Source organism: Phalangium opilio, unplaced genomic scaffold, assembly GCF_054372755.1.
Source record: "Phalangium opilio isolate 3A_F unplaced genomic scaffold, DU_Popi_V2 ptg000031l_1, whole genome shotgun sequence".
In the NCBI taxonomy this organism is placed as follows: domain Eukaryota; kingdom Metazoa; phylum Arthropoda; class Arachnida; order Opiliones; family Phalangiidae; genus Phalangium; species Phalangium opilio.
The window spans coordinates 4,554,289-4,582,126 of record NW_028324158.1 but is presented as its reverse complement, the minus strand read 5'-3'; the positions used below and the strand labels follow the sequence as shown (position 1 = coordinate 4,582,126).

General features: G+C 36.2%; 5 protein-coding genes across 8 annotated transcripts; 4 read left to right on the top strand and 1 right to left on the bottom strand.

Moving 5' to 3' along the window:
- Window positions 1–5,932: 5,932 nt before the first annotated feature.
- LOC149690145 (uncharacterized) lies at window positions 5,933–9,031 on the top strand. The gene is made up of 3 exons (XM_089869675.1): window positions 5,933–8,297; window positions 8,358–8,474; window positions 8,548–9,031. The coding sequence occupies exons 1-3, from the start codon at window positions 8,090–8,092 to the stop codon at window positions 8,589–8,591; spliced, it is 369 nt and encodes a 122-aa protein (XP_089725801.1). The 5' UTR covers window positions 5,933–8,089; the 3' UTR covers window positions 8,592–9,031.
- Window positions 9,032–9,952: 921 nt separating this feature from the next.
- On the top strand, window positions 9,953–13,388 carry LOC149690144 (uncharacterized). Of its 3 annotated transcripts, none has more exons than XM_089869674.1 (5): window positions 9,953–10,146; window positions 10,231–10,280; window positions 10,551–12,654; window positions 12,715–12,831; window positions 12,905–13,388. In XM_089869674.1, exons 3-5 carry the CDS (start codon window positions 12,447–12,449, stop codon window positions 12,946–12,948), a joined length of 369 nt encoding a protein of 122 aa, XP_089725800.1. In that variant the 5' UTR covers window positions 9,953–10,146; window positions 10,231–10,280; window positions 10,551–12,446; the 3' UTR covers window positions 12,949–13,388. The 3 variants fall into 3 exon arrangements, 2 of the variants coding, with proteins under 2 accessions (XP_089725800.1, XP_089725799.1); XM_089869673.1 differs by having other exon boundaries at window positions 10,211–10,280; XR_016383636.1 differs by lacking the exons at window positions 10,551–12,654; window positions 12,715–12,831; window positions 12,905–13,388 and adding an exon at window positions 10,387–10,543 and having other exon boundaries at window positions 10,139–10,280.
- Window positions 13,389–14,686: 1,298 nt separating this feature from the next.
- Window positions 14,687–21,240, top strand: LOC149690143 (uncharacterized). Of its 2 annotated transcripts, XM_089869670.1 has the most exons (3): window positions 14,687–20,389; window positions 20,453–21,038; window positions 21,103–21,240. In XM_089869670.1, the coding sequence occupies exon 1, from the start codon at window positions 14,687–14,689 to the stop codon at window positions 20,369–20,371; it is 5,685 nt and encodes a 1,894-aa protein (XP_089725796.1). In that variant the 3' UTR covers window positions 20,372–20,389; window positions 20,453–21,038; window positions 21,103–21,240. The 2 variants fall into 2 exon arrangements, with proteins under 2 accessions (XP_089725796.1, XP_089725795.1); XM_089869669.1 differs by having other exon boundaries at window positions 14,687–21,038.
- On the top strand, window positions 21,059–24,110 carry LOC149690142 (uncharacterized). The gene is made up of 6 exons (XM_089869671.1): window positions 21,059–21,907; window positions 22,047–22,801; window positions 22,870–23,094; window positions 23,162–23,390; window positions 23,581–23,639; window positions 23,722–24,110. The coding sequence occupies exons 1-6, from the start codon at window positions 21,190–21,192 to the stop codon at window positions 24,040–24,042; spliced, it is 2,307 nt and encodes a 768-aa protein (XP_089725797.1). The 5' UTR covers window positions 21,059–21,189; the 3' UTR covers window positions 24,043–24,110.
- Window positions 24,029–26,171, bottom strand: LOC149690141 (uncharacterized). The gene is made up of 2 exons (XM_089869672.1): window positions 25,460–26,171; window positions 24,029–25,378 (listed from the first exon to the last, which is right to left on the bottom strand). Exons 1-2 carry the CDS (start codon window positions 25,898–25,900, stop codon window positions 24,098–24,100), a joined length of 1,722 nt encoding a protein of 573 aa, XP_089725798.1. The 5' UTR covers window positions 25,901–26,171; the 3' UTR covers window positions 24,029–24,097.
- Between the last annotated feature and the right edge of the window lie 1,667 nt (window positions 26,172–27,838).

Below are 27,838 nucleotides of genomic sequence, written 5' to 3'. Positions count from 1 at the left end.
TACTTGGGAACATAAACATTACAATTAATACTATCATATTAATCAAAAAAGAAATTAAAGTTCTCCCCGACTGAAGGCGCGATAAGCAGAGAGAGTTTTCTAATTTCACCAATGATATCGTTTTTGAAGAATCGTCTGCTTAAAAGTTAGGGAGGTTGATTTCATAGAGATACATAGAGTCACTGTTGAATTCCCGCAATTGAGGCCGATTGTTGCTGACGTCACAGCATTTATGTATTTTACGTCATATGGGGAAAAAAAGGCCATGCGACACTCTGCGGCGGCGGCGGTAACTAAAATATATTTTTTTAATTTAATGCTGGAATATGATTGGTTAACTTATTTAAGTCATGCGCACCAGCGTCACGAACGAAAAATGCCGAGAGTGTAAAAAAAAATACAGTTTAATTATACGGTAGGGCATTATTATTTACTTTTTCAAGTAAATTAAATTATTAATGTTCAAGATAAAAGAAAATAAATGGTAAGCAACTTTAATAGATTTTCTCCTTAAAGAGAGAGAGAGAAATATATAATTTATTATAAAGCAAAATCAACTCTTTTCAAGTTAGGGCTACTGCCCTTGTCAAAGGCTTAACTACTTGGTAAATTTGTAAGGTAGGTTTTTCGGTAGGATTGCACTTTACGTGACCCACCCAACTAACAATGGTTCCTAGTTAATTCGACCCTGAGGAGTCCGAAAAAAATAGTTAAAAAATTATTTGGCCGCCGCAAGTTGGTTAAAAAAATTTTTGAAAATTTTAAAATCCATGCACTTACCGCCATTGAAGCCGCTATCCCCTTAACGCATTCTGCACTCAATCTTGCAAAATAAGCCGGGGGGGACTGTGAAAAATTGACGCACTCGCGCCGGAAACATTGACGTACTCGCGCCGGAGATATAGCTATGGAATTTTTTAAGCTTACTGAAACTGTTCATTTCTGATAAAAGGACGGAAATATAATGCGAGAAAAACTGCTATGTTTTGGGAAAATCGTTGAATTTTTGGGGAATTCGATAATTGATAACGGCAAATTTTGGTAAAATCTTTGAATTTTTGGGGAATTCGATAATTGATAACGGCAAATTTTGGTAAATGCCGTCAAATTATTCTTGAATTTGATAAATGTGAAGGACAATATTTTGGAAAAGGTGTCAAATTATTCGGGAATTTGATAAATGTGAAGGACGATATCATGAAAAAGGTGTCAAATTATTCGGGAATTTGATAAATGTGAAGGACGATATCATGGAAAAAGGTGTCAAATTAATCTGAATTTGATAAATCTGAAGGACGTTATTTTGGAAAAGGTGTCAAATTATTTGGGTGTTTGATAAATGTGAAGGATGATATTTTGGAAAAGGTGTCAAATTATTCGGGAATTTGATAAATCTGAAGGACGATATTTTGGAAAAGGTGTCAAATTATTCGGGAGTTTGATAAATGTGAAGGACGATATTTTGGAAAAGGTGTCAAATTATTCGAGAGTTTGATAAGTGTGAAGGATGATATTTTGGAAAAGGTGTCAAATTATTCGGGAATTTGATAAATGTGAAGGACGATATTTTGGAAAAGGTGTCAAATTACTCGGGAGTTTGATAAGTGTGAAGGATGATATTTTGGAAAAGGTGTCAAATTATTCGGGAATTTCATAAATGTGAAGGACGATATTTTGGAAAAGGTGTCAAATTATTCGGGAGTTTGATAAATGTGAAGGATGATATTTTGGAAAAGGTGTCAAATTATTCGGGAGTTTGATAAGTGTGAAGGATGATATTTTGGAAAAGGTGTCAAATTATTCCTGAATTTGATAAATGATATTTTGGAAAGTGGTTCACTGGGGATGGACTCAATACAATTTGAAAGTATGCACTGAAATTTAAAAATGGTAAGCATTAATGTGTGGCTCTTAGCGTTACCCAAGAAACACCACGTGGAGGTGGCCACACGTCGTTTCTCGTGGGGAGTTTTTTATGGCAGGCCCCCTTATCCTACTGCCCATATCCACTGCCCTAAATGAATGCTTCATATTCAAATTTTTTATCATCTTGATAAAAATTGAGTAGACAGTTTAAAAAAAGGTTACTCAATTCGAGAACCAAAATACCTAGTAGCACCATCCAAATATCTTATAAGCCCAGAATGGATCTCGTAGGAATAAAACCTCCCACAATTTTCCGATTTTTTCATATAAACGAAAAGCTCCGCTACCTTACGTTTGTCTTCCCTAGAACAATCTCTCCAGCGTATTAACCGCCATGCATTATACTCGGATATGCCATTCAATATGCAAAATGCTACAACCTGCATTCGTTTCAAATACGTGCATTCGTCAAAAAATGCACAAACAATGTGGTCCGGAACGCTACTAAAATTAGTCACATCCATTCCATTTAATAAGCGTCTCATGGCCGCAACACGATTGTTTTTGAAAGCCATAATTTTACCTTCTCGTATTCTTGCAACGATTCTTGTAACTAAAATAATTCCAAAGCACTGAATACTTTCTAATAAACACTTTGTGAAAACAGATGTTGGAAGAACTTTGACGTCCCCCCCCCCTGTAAAATTGGCGCCAATTTTCCGCCCCCGGACTTTAGGCTCTTCCCGCCAGGCTGGTTGCTATGACAACGTCCTTCGCATGGAGCAGAGACTCGTTGGAAACGAACGCGTTAAGACACGTTTTTTTTTCAGGAGGCTTTTTTAAGGCATTTATTTTTGCTGTGATATTGGATATATTTGGGATTCAAGGAGATATTTTTCAATGGCCGAGGCTAATTTGGAGAGAGATATTTTTGAAAACCCTAATTTTGGGAATGTGGAGCATTTTTTTAAAAGGGTTTCACTGAGGAATTGGGGAGGATTTTTCCCGTGTATGGATGATGCCCTTAAGGCGAGGTCAGAGAAGGACGCCATTACTCTGGTACTTTCTTTGGATCTTGTCCCGCGACTTGATTCGTTCAATGAACGAAAGATAGTTTGTGAATGCGGGAACAGGTCTGAAGATGGGGAGATAAATGGGTATCTTGTGGGCGTTCAGGATGCTCAAAGGCGATTTGGATATTTAATCCGCTGTTCAGCCGCCAAATCTCGCGACAATAAGCGAAAAGCTTTAAAGGCGAAAAAAAGAAAAGTACCAGAGTACTTGGTAAGCGAATGTGTAAAGGCTTTCGTCCCCTCAAAGAACACCTGGTTCTACAATCAAAACTTGTCGGTCACTGACAATCTCTTTTTGGTATTCCTGTGGGTGTGCAACATGAGCGTGTCTGACGCTGTTACCCACAGTGAATGTTCCGCCCATACCGTCGTGGACTATTTTTCCATGTGCCGCGAGGTAGCTGAGATTGTAATCTCGAACAGGGCTGACAAGGTTCAGATAGGAGGACCAGGATTGTTCGTAGAGGTGGACGAAACGTATTTACACTGTCGAAAATACCATCGTGGGGCTCAATTGGCTGGAGAGGCCATCTGTATCTTTGGCATTTACTGCAGAGATACAAAAGATGGTCTCTTTTTAAGGGTCAAAAATAAGTCCAGGGCCGTTTTATGGACGCAAATGTCTAAGTACATAGCCCCTGGGTCCGTTATAGTTTCGGACGGTGCCCCAATGTACATGAATTGTACTTTGATGGGATTTCAGGAGCATCTGACTGTCCTTCATAAGTATGAGTTTGTGAATTCTGAGGATTCACGAGCTCATACCAATAACATAGAAAATAGGAACAGGCATTTGAAGGACAGCATTAAGTCATATAGAACTGACAGGGCATTGAACAGCTACATGGCGACCTATTGGTACAGGTGCTTGTTTTTCAAGGACCAAGATGGCAGTTGGCTTCCTCCAGGAACCAACTTCCGTCGGTTCTTGGAGGACGTCAAGGAATGCTACCCTGGTCCAGGAAGAAAAGGCCTTGAGCTAATTGAAATTGGCGTGTCGGAGGAAGAGTTAAGTACTCTGAATCCAGAAACAGAGCCGGCGTTCCTTGTTGCAGGGCAAAACGCTGAAAACACTTTTGAAGTCAGCGATGAGTGATGCAGGTAGTAGACAAAAGGGCTTCAATGTCCTGGGTAGTCTTCATTCGGCAAGCCCTTTTGCCTGCTGCCGGCTTCGTTGCCCTGCGGAGTAATTCAAAACTCCGCAGGGTAACGAAGCCGGCAGCAGGCAAGAGGGCTTGCCGAGTGAAGACTACCCAGGACATTGTTGCCGGCAGTAGGCAAGGGGTCCTGCCATACAAAAACTCCCCATGAGAAACGACGTGTGGCCACCTCCAAGTGGTGTTTCTCGGGTAACGCTAAGTGCCACACATTACTGCATAAATTGACGCCTTTTTCAAAATATAGTTGAAATAAATTGACGCCTTTTCCAAAATATAGTTGAAATAAATTGACGCCTTTTCCGAAATATAGTTGAAATAAATTGACGCCTTTTCCAAAATATAGTTGAAATAAATTGACGCCTTTTCCGAAATATAGTTGAAATAAATTGACGCCTTTTCCAAAATATAGTTGAAATAAATTGACGCCTTTTCCAAAATATAGTTGAAATAAATTGATGCCTTTTCCGAAATATAGTTGAAATAAATTGACGCCTTTTCCAAAATATAGTTGAAATAAATTGACGCCTTTTTCAAAATATAGTTGAAATAAATTGACGCCTTTTTCAAAATATAGTTGAAATAAATTGACGCCTTTTCCGAAATATAGTTGAAATAAATTGACGCCTTTTCCGAAATATAGTTGAAATAAATTGACGCCTTTTCCAAAATATAGTTGAAATAAATTGACGCCTTTTCCAAAATATAGTTGAAATAAATTGACGCCTTTTCCGAAATATAGTTGAAATAAATTGACGCCTTTTTCAAAATATAGTTGAAATAAATTGACGCCTTTTCCGAAATATAGTTAAATAAATTGACGCCTTTTCCAAAATAAAGTTGAAATAAATTGACGCCTTTTCCAAAATAAAGTTGAAATAAATTGACGCCTTTTCCAAAATATAGTTGAAATAAATTGACGCCTTTTCCGAAATATAGTTGAAATAAATTGACGCCTTTTCCAAAATATAGTTGAAATAAATTGACGCCTTTTCCGAAATATAGTTGAAATAAATTGACGCCTTTTCCAAAATATAGTTGAAATAAATTGACGCCTTTTACAAAATAAAGTGGAAATAAATTTACCCCTCATATATATTGATGTTGACATTTGCTAACTGCCCAATAATTTGCCGCCTTTTCCGAAATATTGTTGAAATAAATTGACGCCTTTTCCAAAATATTGATGTTGACATTTGGTTCTTTCTCAATAATTTGTCGCCTTTCCCAAAATATAGTTGCAAAAAAACTAGATTCCTTTTCTGAAATATTGACGTTGACATTTGCTAATTTCCCTATATTTTGACACCTTTTCTCTACGCCTTTTATTTCAATTTTTTTTTACAAAAAATCATATTTACCAAGGATTTGACACATTTTCCCAAAAATAATGTTGAGTGAATTAAAAAAAAACCCCGAATAATTTGCCGGCTTTTTTCAAAATTTACCGTTATCAATTATTGAATTCCCAAAAAATTCAACGATTTTCCCAAAACATTTCAGTTTTTCTCGCATTTATATTTCCCTCCTTTTATCAGAAATGAACGGTTTCCGTAAGCTTAAAAAAATCCATAGCTATAAAACTCCGGCGCGAGTCCGGCAATTTTTCACAGACCTCCTCGGCTTATTTTGCAAGATTGAGTGCAGAATGCGTTAAGCGGATAGCGGCTTCAATGGCGGTAAGTGAGTGGATTTTAAAATTTTCAAAAATTTTTTTGACCAACTTGCGGCGGCCAAATAATTTTTTAACTATTTTTTTCGGACTCCTCAGGGTCGAATTAACTAGAAACCATTGTTAGTTGGGTGGGTCACGTAAAGTGCAATCCTACCGGTTTTTCCTTAGAGTTTCTCTATTAATTTCGTTGTAAATGTTTTTAGTAGTTTTTGTGTTGACGAAAAGTAAAATAAATCGTATCAATTCGTTTTATCAAAGCGTTGAGATGATACCATCATGCTGGGAGCGTAGTTACATCATCAACCGATGACAACATCGATAAATCAGTATCAATGAGCTACTCGTCTCCAATACACCGATACCCTCAGAATTCCCATTTCAAATAGTATTAACAAAGCTGGTCTTTTTAAATATTCTTAAAGGTATTTACTTCTTGGCAACAACAATTTCGTGGTTAAAGAAAGACAATTATCTGGGATTTATAAAGACGTTATTGGGAGATATTGGATCGTGACTCGTGATTGCAATGTAATGTGTCTTTGTGTTAAATTTTTAAACTCTTTATTCAATCGTTATGTACACTTTTCAACTGGATTCATTAAATCTTTTCATTAAAAAAAAACGAAATAATTGTGTCATCATTAACTAATTGTCCTCTAGCGTGAATCTCACTATCGTTAGCCTTGATAAACTGGTCTTAATTTTCCAGATTGTGACGTTCTTCAAAGTTTGTTCTTTTTACCAGTAGTGTTGTGTTTTCTTATTGATTTATTTACCGAAATTCTACATTTTAATAAACCTATTATAGGAATGAGTTAAGAGTATTTAGGCCTACCAAAGTTGTTTTAAGAGTATTAGTTGATTATTCTCGATGAGCACTACTCTATCAGAATATTCTTTGTGATTAAATGACTGAGTCCAAAGATTCTTGTCCGAAGCAGCGTGACAGCTAGTCATTTAACATATATTATCCGAGTATTTTTATCAAAATAAGTGTTTTAATCTAGTGTTTATACAACTACTTGGTAATTGTCTGGATTGGTAAAAATTGTTAGAGTATACTAGTATAGATGATAAAGGTACTCAATATTAGTTTCTATCTAAACATTTGTGTCAAGTTTTATATTGTTCCTTTAACATTTGGCCAAAGAAAATTCATCATTCAATTTATTTTATCATACTAATTTTACATACGTATATCAGCTTTTGTGTGTGTCTGTTTTATTGTAAGCCGTTAACTTAACTCTCGTATTATTCACTTTTACTATTCGGTCTACACAAGTCTCAAGTAGCCTTTCTGTGCCAATGCAAAACAAGTAAATAACCACAAACAGGCTTGCCTCTCTGGTTTATGGTAGGCCTCACATAGTTATTGTTCCAAGTAAAAATTACACAAATCCAATATGAATACCACTTACAAGGTACAAGTTCAACAGCTTCATGGTAGCGAGTCATTTACAGTATAGTCCTTTCTTTAAAAGTAGTAATAAGAGTAAAATATCGATACCTGGGATATGAAATTAGCCCTCAGGCTTCTAAGTACGAGTCGAAATAAATAAATTATATAATTATTTTATGTATATCACCATACATTAAGAAACCTCATGCTCGCAAAGTGTAATTATTTATGAATCTACTTCACCTGTCTGGTATATGCCAAATTCCCGCTTTTATTTAATTGAAATTTACATAAATAAATAGCAAATGCATTTATATCTTAATAAAACCTAACTTTCTGAACATAATTTGTCTATTTTTATGCCTTCTCTTTTAAAAATACAGAAAATGTAACAGAAATAAATAGCAAATGCTTTTTTATCTTAATAAAACCTAACTTTCTGAATATAATTTGTCTATTTTTATGCCATCTCTTTTAAAAATACAGAAAATGCAACATAAATTTACCGCCTTTTTGGAATTATTTTGATTTTTAGTTTCTCCGTCCGCCGCTAGGTGGCCAACGTCTTGTTTTTCCCCATAGCATATAAAATGGGTAAATAGCGTAAAATCGGCATCCAAAAAGCGCGTGTTTCTCTTCCGATAAGTGTGTCTAGGTTATTAATAGTATTCTAATGTCTATGGTTGATTTACTAAGATGATTGATGATTAGATAGTTTAATCAGGTGTTTAAATGTAACTTAATTCCGGCGATACCATTAATGACAAACGCAGTCAACATACTCATGGTTTAATTAAAGTTAATTAAATTGAATTGCTCAAAGATAATTATAAAATTAAATCAACAACTCAACTATCGGCTCAACGATAATTTGGCTAGTTTTTGTCAGTTTTGCTGTTTATTTTAACGTAATTAAACAATGGTTAAGTACTGCAGCGTGTATGGGTGTAGAAATAATGCCACAATGAGTGGTGTCCGCTTTCACCAATTTCCACGCGACGTTAAATTGTCGAAACAATGGGATATAGCTTTAAAAATGGGTAAACCACACACCAAGTCCATGGTTGTCTGCTCCCTTCATTTTAAAGAAGATTATTACCGCCCTCAACCGAAATATGAACATTCAGGTATGTTTTAAGCGTATAATATTAATTTAAAACCAATTATAATTAGAGTTATTATTGTAGATAAGTTAAGTTACCCTCCCAGACCCTTGGCTGTTCCTTCCAAAAAACTGCCGTTAAGGAAACATGATCAACAAATATTGAATGCCACCTCCATAATTTCATTAACAGGATTACAAAGTAAGGGTCTATTTGATGCGATCATTAAAAATATTAACAGTAAATTCATACCCCTTTTTCATGGACAAATAAGGTAGAGAGGGCCAAGAATGGGGGAAACTACGAGTCTCGAGATAGGGTATTTTTGACACTCATGAAACTAAAACTTGGCATTTCATTCACCGCTCTATCAGCTTTGTTTGGAATAAGTAAAGTTCAGACCTCAAATCATTTTAAATTAACTCTTACGCAGTTCCCAAGCTTGTTAAAACCCGTGAAAAAAAATGCAAATAAATAATGCATTAAAAATAAATAAATTTATTTATTATTTATTAAATAATAAATTTTGAAAAACAATTTTATTTAATAAATTTGTAAGGTTCTATCACATTTTAATGAACTTAAAAATATCACTTCAGCCTTATTTGCGCCATTACATTCCGTCCTTTTTATTCCATTTCAAATAATTTGGAATGTAGTAATTAAAATAAGCAAAAAACCTTTTGAAAAAAGTAATTTGTAATCTTGGTAAAAGATTGTTAATAAATTTTTGGTCTTTTGGCACATCAATAACAAAACAGTCATCTTCCAGTCTTTGCGCTCTTTAGAGCAGCGAAAGTATTGTTCCGACCTCTGTTGGCTGGACGGCTGGCTGGATTTGGTGTAACCGCATAATAAGTTTCGTCATAAATAAACTTTTTGAATTTCAAATTTCCCGCGAATTTTTGACTCGAAATTCATCCGTAGTACACCTCACACCTCATAGGTGGCGTAACGTATTTAATTTCAATTGAAATTATTTTTCTGTCGGCGCCGGGCCTCGAACCCGCAATGTCCCAATCCATACGAGACGTCAGTGAAGAACGCCCGAGCGCGCGCCTTACCACGAAGCCACGCTTGCTTGTAATATAGAGTCAGATAATTTATAGTGAAGAGAAGAGAGAGGTACAACGATACGGACCCCCCCCCCCCACCTCCCCGACGCCCGCCACGAGACGAGAGAGAGGACCCCCCCCCCCCCCACCTCCCCGACGCCCGCCACTGGATGCTGTCGAATATATATTGTATCGCGCTAGAGGAGGAGAGATCCAAGAGACAGACAGACTTCGCACGCGCGCCAGACTGCCTTTAGCGCTGTGTTCCTTGCAATTTTTTTTGCTATTTAATAATTATTATATATCTTTTTAATCCTAGGCAAGATTAGATTTCTACTTGGGAACATAAACATTACAATTAATACTATCATATTAATCAAAAAAGAAATTAAAGTTCTCCCCGACTGAAGGCGCGATAAGCAGAGAGAGTTTTCTAATTTCACCAATGATATCGTTTTTGAAGAATCGTCTGCTTAAAAGTTAGGGAGGTTGATTTCATAGAGATACATAGAGTCACTGTTGAATTCCCGCAATTGAGGCCGATTGTTGCTGACGTCACAGCATTTATGTATTTTACGTCATATGGGGAAAAAAAGGCCATGCGACACTCTGCGGCGGCGGCGGTAACTAAAATATATTTTTTTAATTTAATGCTGGAATATGATTGGTTAACTTATTTAAGTCATGCGCACCAGCGTCACGAACGAAAAATGCCGAGAGTGTAAAAAAAAATACAGTTTAATTATACGGTAGGGCATTATTATTTACTTTTTCAAGTAAATTAAATTATTAATGTTCAAGATAAAAGAAAATAAATGGTAAGCAACTTTAATAGATTTTCTCCTTAAAGAGAGAGAGAGAAATATATAATTTATTATAAAGCAAAATCAACTCTTTTCAAGTTAGGGCTACTGCCCTTGTCAAAGGCTTAACTACTTGGTAAATTTGTAAGGTAGGTTTTTCCTTAGAGTTTCTCTATTAATTTCGTTGTAAATGTTTTTAGTAGTTTTTGTGTTGACGAAAAGTAAAATAAATCGTATCAATTCGTTTTATCAAAGCGTTGAGATGATACCATCATGCTGGGAGCGTAGTTACATCATCAACCGATGACAACATCGATAAATCAGTATCAATGAGCTACTCGTCTCCAATACACCGATACCCTCAGAATTCCCATTTCAAATAGTATTAGCAAAGCTGGTCTTTTTAAATATTCTTAAAGGTATTTACTTCTTGGCAACAACAATTTCGTGGTTAAAGAAAGACAATTATCTGGGATTTATAAAGACGTTATTGGGAGATATTGGATCGTGACTCGTGATTGCAATGTAATGTGTCTTTGTGTTAAATTTTTAAACTCTTTATTCAATCGTTATGTACACTTTTCAACTGGATTCATTAAATCTTTTCATTAAAAAAAAACGAAATAATTGTGTCATCATTAACTAATTGTCCTCTAGCGTGAATCTCACTATCGTTAGCCTTGATAAACTGGTCTTAATTTTCCAGATTGTGACGTTCTTCAAAGTTTGTTCTTTTTACCAGTAGTGTTGTGTTTTCTTATTGATTTATTTACCGAAATTCTACATTTTAATAAACCTATTATAGGAATGAGTTAAGAGTATTTAGGCCTACCAAAGTTGTTTTAAGAGTATTAGTTGATTATTCTCGATGAGCACTACTCTATCAGAATATTCTTTGTGATTAAATGACTGAGTCCAAAGATTCTTGTCCGAAGCAGCGTGACAGCTAGTCATTTAACATATATTATCCGAGTATTTTTATCAAAATAAGTGTTTTAATCTAGTGTTTATACAACTACTTGGTAATTGTCTGGATTGGTAAAAATTGTTAGAGTATACTAGTATAGATGATAAAGGTACTCAATATTAGTTTCTATCTAAACATTTGTGTCAAGTTTTATATTGTTCCTTTAACATTTGGCCAAAGAAAATTCATCATTCAATTTATTTTATCATACTAATTTTACATACGTATATCAGCTTTTGTGTGTGTCTGTTTTATTGTAAGCCGTTAACTTAACTCTCGTATTATTCACTTTTACTATTCGGTCTACACAAGTCTCAAGTAGCCTTTCTGTGCCAATGCAAAACAAGTAAATAACCACAAACAGGCTTGCCTCTCTGGTTTATGGTAGGCCTCACATAGTTATTGTTCCAAGTAAAAATTACACAAATCCAATATGAATACCACTTACAAGGTACAAGTTCAACAGCTTCATGGTAGCGAGTCATTTACAGTATAGTCCTTTCTTTAAAAGTAGTAATAAGAGTAAAATATCGATACCTGGGATATGAAATTAGCCCTCAGGCTTCTAAGTACGAGTCGAAATAAATAAATTATATAATTATTTTATGTATATCACCATACATTAAGAAACCTCATGCTCGCAAAGTGTAATTATTTATGAATCTACTTCACCTGTCTGGTATATGCCAAATTCCCGCTTTTATTTAATTGAAATTTACATAAATAAATAGCAAATGCATTTATATCTTAATAAAACCTAACTTTCTGAACATAATTTGTCTATTTTTATGCCTTCTCTTTTAAAAATACAGAAAATGTAACAGAAATAAATAGCAAATGCTTTTTTATCTTAATAAAACCTAACTTTCTGAATATAATTTGTCTATTTTTATGCCATCTCTTTTAAAAATACAGAAAATGCAACATAAATTTACCGCCTTTTTGGAATTATTTTGATTTTTAGTTTCTCCGTCCGCCGCTAGGTGGCCAACGTCTTGTTTTTCCCCATAGCATATAAAATGGGTAAATAGCGTAAAATCGGCATCCAAAAAGCGCGTGTTTCTCTTCCGATAAGTGTGTCTAGGTTATTAATAGTATTCTAATGTCTATGGTTGATTTACTAAGATGATTGATGATTAGATAGTTTAATCAGGTGTTTAAATGTAACTTAATTCCGGCGATACCATTAATGACAAACGCAGTCAACATACTCATGGTTTAATTAAAGTTAATTAAATTGAATTGCTCAAAGATAATTATAAAATTAAATCAACAACTCAACTATCGGCTCAACGATAATTTGGCTAGTTTTTGTCAGTTTTGCTGTTTATTTTAACGTAATTAAACAATGGTTAAGTACTGCAGCGTGTATGGGTGTAGAAATAATGCCACAATGAGTGGTGTCCGCTTTCACCAATTTCCACGCGACGTTAAATTGTCGAAACAATGGGATATAGCTTTAAAAATGGGTAAACCACACACCAAGTCCATGGTTGTCTGCTCCCTTCATTTTAAAGAAGATTATTACCGCCCTCAACCGAAATATGAACATTCAGGTATGTTTTAAGCGTATAATATTAATTTAAAACCAATTATAATTAGAGTTATTATTGTAGATAAGTTAAGTTACCCTCCCAGACCCTTGGCTGTTCCTTCCAAAAAACTGCCGTTAAGGAAACATGATCAACAAATATTGAATGCCACCTCCATAATTTCATTAACAGGATTACAAAGTAAGGGTCTATTTGATGCGATCATTAAAAATATTAACAGTAAATTCATACCCCTTTTTCATGGACAAATAAGGTAGAGAGGGCCAAGAATGGGGGAAACTACGAGTCTCGAGATAGGGTATTTTTGACACTCATGAAACTAAAACTTGGCATTTCATTCACCGCTCTATCAGCTTTGTTTGGAATAAGTAAAGTTCAGACCTCAAATCATTTTAAATTAACTCTTACGCAGTTCCCAAGCTTGTTAAAACCCGTGAAAAAAAATGCAAATAAATAATGCATTAAAAATAAATAAATTTATTTATTATTTATTAAATAATAAATTTTGAAAAACAATTTTATTTAATAAATTTGTAAGGTTCTATCACATTTTAATGAACTTAAAAATATCACTTCAGCCTTATTTGCGCCATTACATTCCGTCCTTTTTATTCCATTTCAAATAATTTGGAATGTAGTAATTAAAATAAGCAAAAAACCTTTTGAAAAAAGTAATTTGTAATCTTGGTAAAAGATTGTTAATAAATTTTTGGTCTTTTGGCACATCAATAACAAAACAGTCATCTTCCAGTTTAGAATAAATTCCAAAATGACAACTTTGAAGTCCTAAAAGTGCCAAACTAAGTTGCACTTGCCCATAATACATTTGTTTGGGTTTCAAAGAAAATGTTCCGTCCTTCTTGATTACGTAAGGAGTTTTCTTGAGGACTTTTCTAAGTTTCCTTTTTCACCAATGACTGGACACTTCATTTCGACCAAATTATCGTTGACTAGACCGTCAGGGGAACACCCCAAGAATGGATAAGAAGGGCTGACTTCGAAACCAATCTTCGTTACTTTTAAATTAGACTTTTTTTTCAAGCAACAAGAGTTTTTTTTGTTTATAATTCCATACTGTGTGAATTCATTTCCCTTAAAGTTTGACTGAAGAGCTTTTCGAATTTTTTCAGTAGTATCTTTTAGAAAATATGTGTAATACTTGTAGCAATTTTGACAAGAGAGAGAGAGCAACAGGTACTAAACAAAATGAAAACAGTATTACCAATTTTTATACTAATGTTATGACCAAGGCTTAAGAGTTTACATAACTAACTTGGTTAATATTAGGGTGATTAGGTTTTCAACACTTACCATTTTTGAAAATATTCTCTTCTGAAAATTGTGGTTCATTCATTGCAAGAAATTTCGAGAACTAATTTTCATTTGGCACTGAAATATCAGTTTAAACATCACATACACATTGCCGCTGATGCTGCTACAGGTCTCAGGCTTGCCATTATGGTTTCCCCTAGATCAAGCTTCGTGTTTTCTCCGCACGGTGGCACTAGTGAAACTTTTCGTTCTAGGCGCGGAATCTGGCAGCCCTGAACTAGGGAAATTTTGGTCCAAAAAGGGAAATTTTAAGGGTTAGAAAGGGAAATTTCATTTGTCCCACCTGGCATCACTGCTTTGAATTTCCTTTACTCTGGTTCTCTTGCGAACTCTGTGTTTAACGGCTGTGGAAGATTTCTTCTGCTTTTTGTGAATGCTAATTGAAAACTTATTGTTCGAAATAAGTATTTGTTTTGAATTTTGTTACCATAGTTCTCATTTTTTATTAGGCCTATTAATTTACCACTAATTATAGTTTATTTTCAGAATTAATTTCAAGTAAGTATTTATTTCAACGGGTAGTTTTGTTTTCTATCATTGTCATATTTTATTATTTGTTAGGCCTATTTACGCGTAAACCAAGATTGTTTTCAGGATATCGAACAAGTTATGAACTAAGTTAGGACATTTTCAACGGTGTGAAATCAAAATTGACCTTGTGCCGTTTTACTCGGCTGTTATACAAATACGAGAGAGTTCAGAAATGGCATCTAATGTGAAAGAAACAGCAGCGGAAAAGATGAGAAGGCTACGTTTGAATCCAGAATTCAGAGAAAGAGAAAAAAATCAAAGACGAGAGAGATATGCGGCAAAAAAGAAGCTAGAGAGGCAGTTGGTGTTAGAATCTCCTGCTAGTCAGGGCCCTTCTACCAGTGAAAGCTCTTTAACTCTGCAGAACCCATCAACTAGTCAAAGTTCTTCAACTCTGCAGAACCCATCAACTAGTCAAAGTTCTTCAACTCTGCCGGACCCATCGACTAGTCAGAGTTCTTCAACTCTGCCGGACCCATCAACTAGTCAGAGTTCTTCAACTCTGCCGGACCCATCAACTAGTCAGAGTTCTTCAACTCTGCCGGACCCATCGACTAGTCAGAGTTCTTCAACTCTGCCGGACCCATCGACTAGTCAGAGTTCTTTAACTCAGCAGGACCCATCAACTAGTGTGGGCTTTACTTGTCAGGACCCATCAGCTGGTCAGCATCCTTTAGCTTCAGTTGTGGATCAGAAAACTAATAACATGCAAAATTATCTTTTGAAACGGAGACAAAAGCGAGCAGATTCTAATTATGCTCAATCTGAGTTAGAAACGGATAATCTTTCTAGGAAGAAAAGAAGAGGAAATATGGATTATGCTAAGGCGGAAATCCAGAGAGATAATTCTACAAGGCAAATTAGGCGTGAAAATTCTGTGTACCGTGAAGCCGAAAACCAGAGAGATATTTTGTCAAGAATTGATCGGCGTCAAGATCCCAACTATAGAGAAGCTGAAATGCAGAGGGACAACGCTACAAGGCAGATTAGAAGACTTGATGAAAATTATGCTGAATTCGAGCTTATGACAGAGTATGCTAGGAGAACCGTTAGGAGACAACACTCACAATATTTCGAAAACGCCTATCTGCAAAATATATCATATGGTCCAGATTATAAATGCGAATGCTGTTCTGGACTATTTTTCCGTACTTCTGTTAAAAAAACAGAGTCGGTGAAATACTTGTCAGTTGAAGGAGTACATGAGAGAGTGCTTCCGTCACATATTTTGTTGTGTGGTTCTTGCCACAGCTACGTTTATAGAAGGAAAGTACCACCACTCTCCAGAGAAAACGGCTATTTTTTTCCTGATTTGCCCATGGAGTTGAAAGATCTTACAGAACTTGAATGTAGAATGATTTCTCCGCGATTACCGTTTATGCAAATAAGAAAACTAGGAGTTGATCAGCAAAGAGGCATTCGCGGTAATGTCGTAAATGTACCAGTTTCAATCGACTCTTCTGTTTCAATTCTGCCCAGAGGCCCCACTGACACTCAAGTTATTCAAATTAAACTCATGAGGAAGAAGGAATATCAACACCACTATATGTTTGAAACAGTTCGTCCCAGAAAAATACTGGATGCTTTAAAGATTCTAATAACAACTCCTTTGTATTTGAAACATGAAGTTACAGTTCCAGATGAAGTGGCTTTGGAGTTCAGCGAATCTAATAGTGTAAATTTCGTATCGAATGAGGAAGATATGCCAACTGAAGTAGAGCACACGCCCCCTGTTGGTACAGATCAACCAAGTAATTTTGCTGTAGAACCTCAACAAGCACCTGACAGCGACCAGGAATGGGACGAAATTGATGAAGAAACAGCATTGAACAATGGCAACAGTGATACCCTTTTGCTTTCATCTGAAGATCTAATTACGCCCCAGATTGAGAGTATTGCTTACGCTCCTGGAGAAGGGCAGACACCACAATCAATTCTTTATGATGAGGACTCCGAATACCTTTCTTTCCCGAGTATTTACGCTGGCCAAGCTTTGAAGCTACCACCTAAGGCAACGTACACACAGCAAATAAAATGGGAGTTCAGATGCAGCGATAGGCGTTGTGCCTCTAGTATTCCAAAAATATTTTATTCCTATGTTAAATTAGTATCGTCAAAACTACGGAGCGCTACTAATATTTGCATGAGAAAAACCAAGTCCAAGGCTGGCCAAGCATACACAGCGGGAGCATTAACAGCGCCTGGAAGTTTGGATTCTTTGGTGAAACACGATGATGGTTACAAAGTTTTGGAAAGCGTCAGATCTTCCCCTGGCTATTTACAACAGCGTGAGAAAGATCTTCTGGCTATGGTTCGCCAACTTGGTAATCCTACGTGGTTCCTCACGCTGAGTGCCGCTGAGACGAAATGGGAAGAGCTTTTGGGGTCCTTGTGCGTCATTGCCGGGCACCCTCGAGAAACTGCGAAAGAATATGTAAAAACCTTGGGATTTATGGAGAGAGCTAAGCTTATCAACGAGGACCCTGTCACCTGCAGCCGATATTTTGATTATCGTTTGAGAGAATTTTTCAAGTTTCTGCGAAGCAAGGAGTCACCGATTGGAATCATTGATGATTACTACATTAGAATAGAGTTCCAAATGAGGGGATCACCACACGCCCATATTCTACTATGGAATAAAAACGCCCCACAATTGAGAACCGATAACTCCAATCTAGAAGAGGTTATCATATTCATTGATTCCAACATTACCTGCTCGAAAGGGGATGGAAGTGAAAAATGGAACAACTTGGTCAAGCTGCAAACTCACAAGCATTCCAAAACCTGTCGTAAGAAGAACGATAGTGGACAGTCATTGTGTCGTTTTGGCATACCTTTTCCGCCAATGGGAAGAACCCTTATTTACGACCCTTCTAAGCGTGATGAAAACGAAAACGTTGAAGAGGTTGAAGCCTTAAGCAAATTGGTGCGAAATGCTATCGAGAATTTGAAAGTCGAAACTGCACCGGAAACATTTGAAGAATTTTTGGAAACGCTGAACATAACGGAAGAGCAATATATTGCAGCTATAACTTATCCAATTAGAAGGCTCACTGTCCTTCTGAAAAGGTCGCCGCAGGAAATAAGAATTAATCCATACAACAAGAAGATTTTGGAGTTATGGAACGCTAATATGGATCTTCAATACGTCCTAGACCCGTACGCCTGCCTCATGTATATAGTTTCCTACATCGGCAAAGCCCAAAAGGGGATGTCACAGCTCTTGAGGGAGGCAATCAAGGAAGCGAAAAATAAAGGCAGTGGTATAAAAGAGAGATTAAAAGTTATTGCTAATAAGTTTATTCATTGTGAAGAAATTAGCGCCCAAGAATGCTGTTACATACTACTTTCCATTCCAATTTGCCGGAGCAGTCGTGCTCATATTTTCATAAACACTTCACCCCCTGAAGAAAGGGTACACATTTTGAAAAGACCATCTGAATTGGAATTATTGCCTGATGATAGTACTAACGTTTTTTCTGATGGAATCATCGAGCACTACATTGTGAGGCCCGATGAACTGGAAAATCTCAGTCTAGCCGCTTTCGCCTCATGGTATGAGTTTTCCCGAACCAAACGCAATAGGAGAACCCAAAATTTGAACGAAGATGAAGACCAAGAAATTGAAACGACTAATGTGGAAACGTCTCTTGAGCTGAAAGATTCTTCAGGATACGTCAGGAAAAGGATGCAGGCTAAAGTAATCAGATTCAAAAAGTACAGTATGGTGAAAGATCTCAAAAACTACTGTCGAGTGGAAATTATGTTATTTTTACCTTGGCGTTGTGAGGAAACCGAATTGCTAGAAGCTAACGTAGAAGAAATTTATGAAGCCCATAAGCAGGAAATATCTGAAGCTAGAAGGGAATTTATAAGTGAAGTTGATGACTTGGATCTGGACCAAATGATTCAAGAAGTAAGAGAAAACCAACACTCAAATGACGTTCAAAATATTCAACCTATGATTGAACATCAAAACGAGCGTGATAGAAGTTTCACATTGGATGACCCGGAATTTTTTGTCAACTCTCTTCAAGAAGCCGTTTGTGACGTAACTTCTGATATTCAACAGTCTAGCGCTGCCGACTTCACTCCAACAATTACTCTTGTCAACAATGAAGAATATTACAGCATGCTTCGAAAACTAAATTTAAAGCAGCGAGAAATTTTCTGCTACGTACTAAATCATTTCAAAACATCTCAAGAAGAACCTCTGAGGATTCTGATAACAGGCGGTGCTGGTGTTGGGAAAAGTCTCTTGATTCAAGCCATTTTTGAAGCCGTATCCAGGCATGAAAAGAATAAACCCGGTGCCGATCCATCACGATTATCTGTTCTAAGAACGGCATTCACCGGGAAAGCGGCTTTTAATATTGATGGTGTCACTCTTCACTCTGCCTTTAACTTGCCAACAAATCAATTTTCTGGCAAGATGAATCCTTTGGACAACGACACTTTGAACAGAAAAAGATGTTCACTTTTAGGCCTGAAACTTCTGATAATAGATGAAATATCTATGTGTGGAGCCAAAATCTTCAATTATATTAATGTAAGAGCCCAACAAATCTTCGGATCTCCAAAGCATTTTGGTGGTATTTCAGTTGTTCTCGTGGGAGACTTCAACCAGTTACCCCCTGTTGGGGATAATTACACATTTATGCCCTTAAAAGAAAAGAACAACCCATATGCGGCCCTAATTGGAAGTCCACTGTGGGAGGAATTTAAGTTGTATGAGCTTGATGAAATTATGAGACAGAAAGATGACAAAATATTCGCTATGGCTTTAAATCGAATGTCCATGGGAGAGATGACACCCGCCGACGTTGACTTGTTTAGAAGCCTGGAAACATCTATTTCAAGGCCCCTACCTCTGGAAGCCCTTCATTTGTTTGCAACAAATGATGAAGTAAATGCGTTCAATGAATCAAAGTTATGTTCACGGAATGCTGAAAAGATATGCTCTGTCGCATTTGACTCGGCTACGGGTGACGCTAGCAATGAAATCAAAACAAGAATTCTTGAAGCCGTAAAAACCTTGAAACCCCAAGAAACCAGCGGTTTACCAAGAGAATTAACCCTAATGGTTGGTATCAGGTACATGATCACCAATAATTTGAACACCGCCGATGGTCTAGTAAATGGTGCAACTGGAAGGTTAAGAAAAATACAGTATGGTCAAAATCAAAAAGGTGAACAAGTCCCCGTTCGAGTTTGGATTGAATTTAACGATAACAAGACTGGAAAAGAGACTAGAGCCCAGTCTCAAGGATTAATGATAGCCAATAATATTAATGAATTATGGACGCCTGTTGAGAAGGTTGTCAGAAGTTTCACTAGACGTTCAGGACAAAAAAACATCTACGTTTCAAGAAAGCAGTATCCTCTAGTAATTGCCGAAGCTATTACTGTACACAAGAGCCAAGGAGACACCTATTCCGAAGTAGTTGTTCATCTTAATCAAAAGCGAAAGATGAAAAGGCCTCAGTTATACGTCGCTTGTAGTAGAGCCAAAACTTCAAACGGTTTGTTCATCGTGGGAAAGTTCACGGCGCCTAACCCAGTGGTTAAAAGTAAAGACTCTGTTGCCTTAGAGATGGAGCGACTTCGAAAAGATTGCCCGTTGATGCTACCTATTTTGGATCAAAAAACGTCTATTTATGTGCATAACGTACAGTCTTTAAACTGTCATTTACAAGATGTAACCTCGGATCTCAAGATAATGGAATCGGATATGATATTTCTTGTGGAAACCTGGGCCAAAGAAACTGACAATTTTAAAATTCCTGGATTTTCGGAGCTAAATGGTATATGCCTTCCTCGTCAGTCTCGACGAAAACCATATGGAGTATCAGCATAAGTAACATAATAAACATAAGTATGACACTTCCCATTGTTTCAATGTTAAATTTGTAAGTCACTGTGTGTTTCATTAGTATAGATAAATGTTTTTAAGAAGAAAAGAGTGAGCAACTAACAAATCATACATGAATCCTTGGTCTTTATAGCCATTGGCTCTTTCTCGCTGAAACGTAGTTCAATTTTGTCCAATTACAGCCGTTTATAAAAATAGTCCTCTTATAAAATAGTGCTCGTCGTCTGCACTCTGCAGTCATACTATCGCACGTCTGGTGTCGGCCGTCGGGAACGAAAACAAGTTCGGTTTACGGTTTCTTTAAGTTAATTATTTCATTATTGTAAAGTTTAAAATGATTCTTGCTAAGAAATCGGTTTCTACTCAATGTAACCTACAAATACGTCAGCCGGTGTTATGTAAAGTAGCTAAAACTCAAACTCTAAAGGAGATTATCGCGAAGCCTTTGTCACAATTTCAACAAACGGATAGAGTTTCAACATCGGATTTTTGTCATCAAGTTTGTTTAAATGATAAATGTACCTCAAACGTTTGTTTACAAACAGATGATAAATTTACGCTATTCCCTTTTGAAATTGGTAATGGGTTCAGAAAACTCAGTGTCTTACATATGAATCTGTTATTCTCAGTGAAATTATCATCGACAAATCAGGTTAGTAGTTTCCTCTTTTCAAATAAATAGAAAAACAGCTAGTATTTACATAATTTGTTTTCAGGTCATTCTAGAAATAACTAAAAAAGGCTCATTTGATTCGCACTTCAATCAAGAACCATTTAAATATGTTTGTGATTCAGCCGGAATAATGAAACTCTGCGTGCTCTTTATTGGAATTGTGAATGAATTTTCCGTGTTAAGAGATGACAAGTTTGACAATAGAGGTGTTTCTAAGGTATTATTGGAATTCGCTGATGAAAAACAAGTGTTTTGTACTGGTCTGGGATTTGACACTGGTGATGTTTTGAAGAATTTATCCAGAACTCCCAGTAATATGCTGGTTTACAATACCCCCGCGATATGTTACAAAGCCAAAAAATGCGAAGGCTTATTTTTAAGACCAAACAACGTATTAGGAAATTGTTGTGTCGCTTGTAAGGGTTTGGCGAGGTATTTAAAAGTTTGTGTCAAACGAAGAAATGATAGTTTAAAATCTCCAGTGCGTAAAAGAAGAATTGATCCTAGTTCAACTTGCCGCAGTGACTTCTTATCCCCGGAAAGCTTAGCCACGAAACGAAGGCGAACCCTTTACAGGTATCGAAATATTAAAACAAAAGTGGACAAACTTAAAGGAAAAATTAATGCAATGAAAATAACATTAAACAATAAACAACACGAGCAAATGAAATCAGTTACAAGAATCGTTAAAGAAAGGTTCTCGCACGTCCTTGATGAAGTTTTGACAGTTGACGATATGGAAAAACAACAAGAATGTCGTGAACTCCTCCGCGAAACTTATGATAAAGACTGCAAGAAGCATTTAGAAGAGGAAAAAGCTGCATTCTTTGACGATCAAACAAGAAACGGTACTTATCGCTAGTAATTGAAGGGAAAGTTAAGAGGAAAATTAAATGTTCAGCCATATCACTTTATTGTCCTCATCTCCATCCCTTCAATTTGATTTTGTTGGGTGAGATGTAATCATATATTATTGTTTATTTATAGTTTCTGGTTCCAAAGGGAATAGATGGAATTTAGTCACATACCGATTAGTAATGGCTGTAGCATGTCGGAGCAAAGCTGCGTATGAAGCGTTACAGAGTTTTAAATTTTTGAACCTCCCTTCATGGCGTTCAATCCAAAGAAAAACAGCCAAGAACTTGGATAAACCTGGTGTTGATTATGAAAAACTCCAAGAACAAAAATCATGTTATGATTTATTTGTTGAAGAACAAACGCGACTAGGGTTTAATGAGCCGAAAGCCGATGGAGTTTTAATCTTTGACGAAGTGAACGTGGCAGCTAAGGTCGTATGGAATAGCAAGAACCATGAATTCATGGGTCTTGCAATGCCATCTTACGAATATCCATATCTTCAAGATTTATATGAAGAAATCAATCCTGACAAAAACATTAAAAAATCTAACTACATGCTCCAGTTCTTGTGGCGTGACCTCACTGCGAATTATGACATTATAGGACCATACTTTGCTCTCGCTTCCACCGCTGATATTCAATTTACTCTTGCGTGTTTAATCGAAGTTTTGAAAGCTTTTCAGTTCACTGGATTTAACGTGGCGAGTTTGGTGTGCGATGGAGCTAGTTCCAATCTTAGTGTAATAAAACTCCTCGCTGAGCTTTACGGAACATTCAGTTTTGAAAATAATGATGGAGAGATTGACATTTCCATAAACCCATCATTCCCCAATCCATTTAATCTGGATCGAAATATATATTTTATTATATGTCCATCACACCAGGTATAGTTTTTTCTTTTGATTTGTTTTTGGGAACCTTAATAATGATATTTTTCTAATATTTTATTTAGCTTAAAAATATGATAAACGCATTATTTTCTTCCGATCCTTTACGAGCCAAGAAATTTTTAAACCTAGGAGTGGAATTTGGATGGAAGCAGATTGTTGACCTAAAGGCAAGGGATGATGAAAACCGACGCCGAGGAGTGGCGCGGAAAGTTCCACAGCTACTTCAAAGTTTTGTGGAGCGTGATTCTTGGACCAAGTTGAACGTTAAACCTGCTCGAATTTTACAAGTATTTTGGTTTTTCCAGATTAAGGCATAAACTTTTACTAATTTATTAAAATGCTTTTATTTTTTAGCAAAATGATGTTCTATCTGCGATATACGAACACGCCAACCCTAAATCAGACGTCAAACCTGAAGACTACGACCAGAGTATGGCTACCTTCGCTTATCTGAAAGCGTGTCAAAATCTCTTTGAAAAGGGGATGCTTTCCAAGACTGCAATTAAATCGCCATCTAGTGATGTTATTCATAACATAAGAGAGGGCCTTAACTACTTCTCGGTTTGGTTAAAATACCTTTTACGTAAGATTCTACAAATATTTTTCATTTATAATAAGCCTTTTTAAAAAGTCCCCTATACAAAATATGTAGCCGGGGGGAAAAGCAGAGATGGAAGGCATTTTTCCCTCCCTAATTTCTACGCGCGCACTTGTGAAACGTCATTATTAAAATCGCCTATTGCTTCATTTACATTCTTTTATGTACGATACAGGTGAATTTCCAGACTTCAATCCGAGTAGTCCACGCCAGAAATTATTCATTTCTTTTCAGGTATTTGAAAATGGACAAATTATAGACTTCATTCTCCCTTCCAAGAGTTATTGCATAATCTTCATTTTTACTAATGTTTCAGACATGGAGTCTATTAAGAATTATGGTTTTTGGAATGGAAGGCCTTGTGAAGGAATTTTTTCAAGTTTACAAGGACAATTACTACCTGTGCCCTTTAAGAATAAACGGCAGCGCAGTAGAAACACTTTTTTCACAAATTAAACATAACGCAGGTGGAAAGGTATCTGGCGTGAACTTTAGCACAGCACGAAAAAATACCTTAACTAATCGTGATATTAGCGGACATCACAGTGGACGTGGATATAGGGACACCAAACTATATTTTAAGCAAGCATTTCAAAATAAGTTTGGATCGAAAAAAAAACCACTTAAAACCAAATAGTAAAAATCACAAATTTTATTGCTTCCAGTCCCAATAACACTTTAATAAAAAAATTTTACCATAAATAATTTTGTAAATGTTGCGGTGCTCTGCGTTGCCTACCACTACGTTCATAATTATTTTGGGGTTCAATGACTGAATTATCACAAGTTTTCACTTTCTTATAACAATTTGACATAGGTGGAACAGGCTGATTAGCTTCTTTCGATGTTGACAGTGGTAAATTTTTTAAAGGCACACAATCATCTCTATCACATATTTTTCTTTTGTCGTTCTTTGGTGGAGTTTCGGGGTCAATATCAAAATTATCGCAGAGTTTTTTTTGGGTTAATTTCTTATTCTTTGGCACATTCCTCGTGGGAGTAATTTCATTTGAATGACGTGACTCTTTGGTTTTTATTCTTTCCTTAATTGGAGTGGTTGAGACATCAGGCCTACTGACCTTAGTGGGTGATTGTCGTAGGTTCTTCATCTGAACAAAATTATTGATATCACAGTTTGTCGTTCCTTTTTGCTCTTCGCCCATTTGTGTGGTTTCCACCAAACCACCTGTTTCTGGTACATATGGACTAGAAATAATTTGCGGTAGGTCAATATCTGAGGTATCGTCATTTAATTTATAATTAGAAACAACATCGTCAATAACTGATATCACTGAAGCCATGACGGACTTCGATAGCTTTTTCTTTCTAGGAACATTTTTCAAGCAGGGTGTTCTAGGAACGTTTTTTTCGCTCTTATCTTTACCTTTCTTGGCCAATACATAAAGTTTGTCTCTTAGTGCACTACAACCTTTAGACTGAAGGTTTTTGTCTTCTTTTTCCTTTTCGTCGCGAGCAGTAACAAACTCATTAGTTAGGGCATGCATGAATTTCCTTTGCAGTTCTTTAAGTATCGTAGAGGCTTGGTTGTCTGTTATAACTTCACTGACACATTGTAAGAAGATTTCACGTAATTTTTCAGAATTCTTTGTAACCTCATCTGAGACTGCTTGTAAGATTTTATGTCCAAATTTCTTAATACCATTTTCTTGTAAAATACTACGGCATACTTTGTTCAAATATAAGAAATAGGGATTAAGAGTTTCTTTAGGAATGAAAAGTCCACCTTCATCTCTTAGTTTTATTCCTGCATATTGGATCTCTAACTTCTCTTCAGGTGTCCGGCGCAATTTCAAAACAGAGTCATATAGGGATTTTGCCTTTTCCTTTTGGTCGTTAGAAAAGTGGGATATCTTTTTCTGGAAGACGGTATGCCGCTTACTTTTTCTCCACACTTCTCCCATGCATCCACCTCCAATGGTCAAAATGGAACGCTCATGACATTCGTCATCCTGCTATTCATAATAATAATATCATCAATCATCTTATGGTAACGTCCGTATATGTTTCACTTTTAAGTAATTTGATTCCCTTACCTGTTCACTATTAATAAGGGTATTTTCATTGGTAAGTGCCGCTTCTACTTCATTTCGTTGTTTACGACAGAAGCTGTTAAAGACCTCTTCAGCATACTTTTGTAGAAGCAACAACAAATCATTGCCATTTATGTTTTCAAACTGGCCAACAAGATTAAGAAACTCTCCATATCTCTGTCTAACCGACTTTATGAACTGGTATTGAACTGCAGCAGTTTTAAATCTTGAATCCTTCAGGCTCTTTGGTTTGTTTTTATTATGAATTTCATAGAATTGGCTTCTAAGCTTGGTAATAAGTTTTTCGACTAATTTGGTATTTTTGTAAATATTATCATGCAAATCGCGTATGCTCGGACTAATAAATACTTTCATAATTGACTGTGACGATAGATTTTTATATATATCCCGAACTTCTAAGTCTTCCGGTTCCAGGGGATTCATTATTTACCAGAGAGCAGCAAAGGCCCGAACTTTACCGGCAGAGATTTAAAAGCTGTCTGCTAGAGTGCTAGACGATTCACGGTTTTCTAACTCCGCAAACGCGGTCGCACCGCCGCGCAAGATTTTGGAACTTTTTGCCACTAGGGGTCTCTATTAGGAAAACAAACAAGCTGGGTCGTACGGACATTATACTGTACACCGAAACACACACTGACTAAGAAATTTAACGAAATGTCATACTTATGTTTATTATGTTACTTATGGTATCAGCTTATATCAAAGAAACTGTAACTCACACCAGAATTCGTATGTACACTTCCGAACCAACAACAACCTCTCATATTGAATGCTTGTGGCTGGATGGATCGTTAAATGATTTACGCCTTTCTGTACTAGCAGTTTACTCTTCCCCAGCTTGCAACATTCGCGACATAATATATGGTATTGGGAAATGCGTGGCGGAATATTATGATGAAGATATTCCCAGCGTCATTGTTGGTGACTTCAACATTAACCTTCTTGAGACATCATCTCTTGAAACCAAGAAGCTAATCGATTTCTTCTCTGATAATGGGTTTAGGGCTCGGGGATCGGTTAACTATTATTCAAATATATTCACATACCAAAATTTGTAAAACGAAGATTATATAAAAGTATTTCGTCTCGATTTTTTTCGGAAAAAGGTAGAGTGATGCAATTATTAATCGTAAGTATTTTTTCCGAAAAACTAAAATTTTTAACATAATCAGAAGAATTTTAGTCCAAAAACCTTTTTTGCGATACCTTTTATTCGATTTCGAATAAAAAATTATGATCCATACGTTTCTTGATACAAATGTGGTTTTGGTTTCTTTTATCGATTAGTATTTGGACGAGTAACCGCCATTATTATTTTTTACGATAAACTTTGATCTTTTTTAAATTGTTATAGCTATATATTAACGAAAAAACGCAAAGTTTAAATCATTGAAAAATGATTGTATTTAAAAACCTGATAATGGTAAGAACTATCAATAAAAACATTGTGATTGTCAATACTATCAGAAGTATATAATACTTCTCTTCGAGAGAAGTGTACCACAAAGTGTGGTAACATGAGAACATAAAAACAAACTAAACCGAATCACATACGCGAAAAATAGTACCCTCATCACTACTCTATTAGCACTTGACTATTTCCTAAGACGTGCACTGTTAAAAAATATTGTCCAAAATCGGATGTAAATGGATCCAAACGGCTGGCTCTGAGACAGCACAGTTTTTAATCTATTTTTGGATAACGTAACTAGTGTCCAAAAAGGGAGGGTCGAACGAAAAGCCAGATTTGAAGCCTCTTCCAAAATTGGATCCAGAATCATCTATTAAGGGATCGATTATTACCCAGAAATGGTCAAGATTTTATTCACACATCAATCAAACCCTCATTGGACAATTTCTAACCGATATTGGACTAATATCGAGCGCATATTGGTGTAATATCTAACCGACAGTGGACAACTGTCGAACAATATTGGAGTCACATGAAGCCAATATAGAGGCTAGATTTTTTATTTCATCGAGTGATGATTGTTTTGGAACGTTCTGTTCACGACGTGTTCATCTGTCTGTGTGTTTGTTAGTCTGTCTGCCTGTTGTTACACCTCAGGGGATCGCGTTCGCAGTTTCCTAATCTGAACAAAAGGGTTCTCAATTTCCGAATCGTATTCACAGTTGACGGATATCTGAAAAACTGTACTGACCACTATTCTATTAACTGACATCAACAATCTAACTACACCATTTTATGGTCTTTCAGACACTCGCGAAAGAGGCATACTCTAGGAAAAACGTCTCTTAAAACGATACAACTAGAAGAATAATAAGTAACTTCAGATAAAAATAATTAATATCATATAATTTTAATAAATTATTTGAGAAAAACCTCTCTTAACTGAAAAA

Excerpts from the sequence above, each read along its gene's own strand:
- LOC149690145 (XM_089869675.1), top strand. The coding sequence starts at position 8,090 with ATGGTTAAGTACTGCAGCGTGTATGGGTGTAGAAATAATGCCACAATG. Across the intron at positions 8,298-8,357 it reads ACCGAAATATGAACATTCAG|ATAAGTTAAGTTACCCTCCC; the intron begins GTATGTTTTAAG and ends TTATTATTGTAG. Across the intron at positions 8,475-8,547 it reads TTCATTAACAGGATTACAAA|GTAGAGAGGGCCAAGAATGG; the intron begins GTAAGGGTCTAT and ends TGGACAAATAAG.
- LOC149690144 (XM_089869674.1), top strand. The coding sequence starts at position 12,447 with ATGGTTAAGTACTGCAGCGTGTATGGGTGTAGAAATAATGCCACAATG. Across the intron at positions 12,655-12,714 it reads ACCGAAATATGAACATTCAG|ATAAGTTAAGTTACCCTCCC; the intron begins GTATGTTTTAAG and ends TTATTATTGTAG. Across the intron at positions 12,832-12,904 it reads TTCATTAACAGGATTACAAA|GTAGAGAGGGCCAAGAATGG; the intron begins GTAAGGGTCTAT and ends TGGACAAATAAG.
- LOC149690143 (XM_089869670.1), top strand. The coding sequence starts at position 14,687 with ATGGCATCTAATGTGAAAGAAACAGCAGCGGAAAAGATGAGAAGGCTA.
- LOC149690142 (XM_089869671.1), top strand. The coding sequence starts at position 21,190 with ATGAAACTCTGCGTGCTCTTTATTGGAATTGTGAATGAATTTTCCGTG. Across the intron at positions 21,908-22,046 it reads TGACGATCAAACAAGAAACG|TTTCTGGTTCCAAAGGGAAT; the intron begins GTACTTATCGCT and ends GTTTATTTATAG. Across the intron at positions 22,802-22,869 it reads TTATATGTCCATCACACCAG|CTTAAAAATATGATAAACGC; the intron begins GTATAGTTTTTT and ends TATTTTATTTAG.
- LOC149690141 (XM_089869672.1), bottom strand. The coding sequence starts at position 25,900 with ATGAATCCCCTGGAACCGGAAGACTTAGAAGTTCGGGATATATATAAA. Across the intron at positions 25,379-25,459 it reads CCCTTATTAATAGTGAACAG|CAGGATGACGAATGTCATGA; the intron begins GTAAGGGAATCA and ends TATTATGAATAG.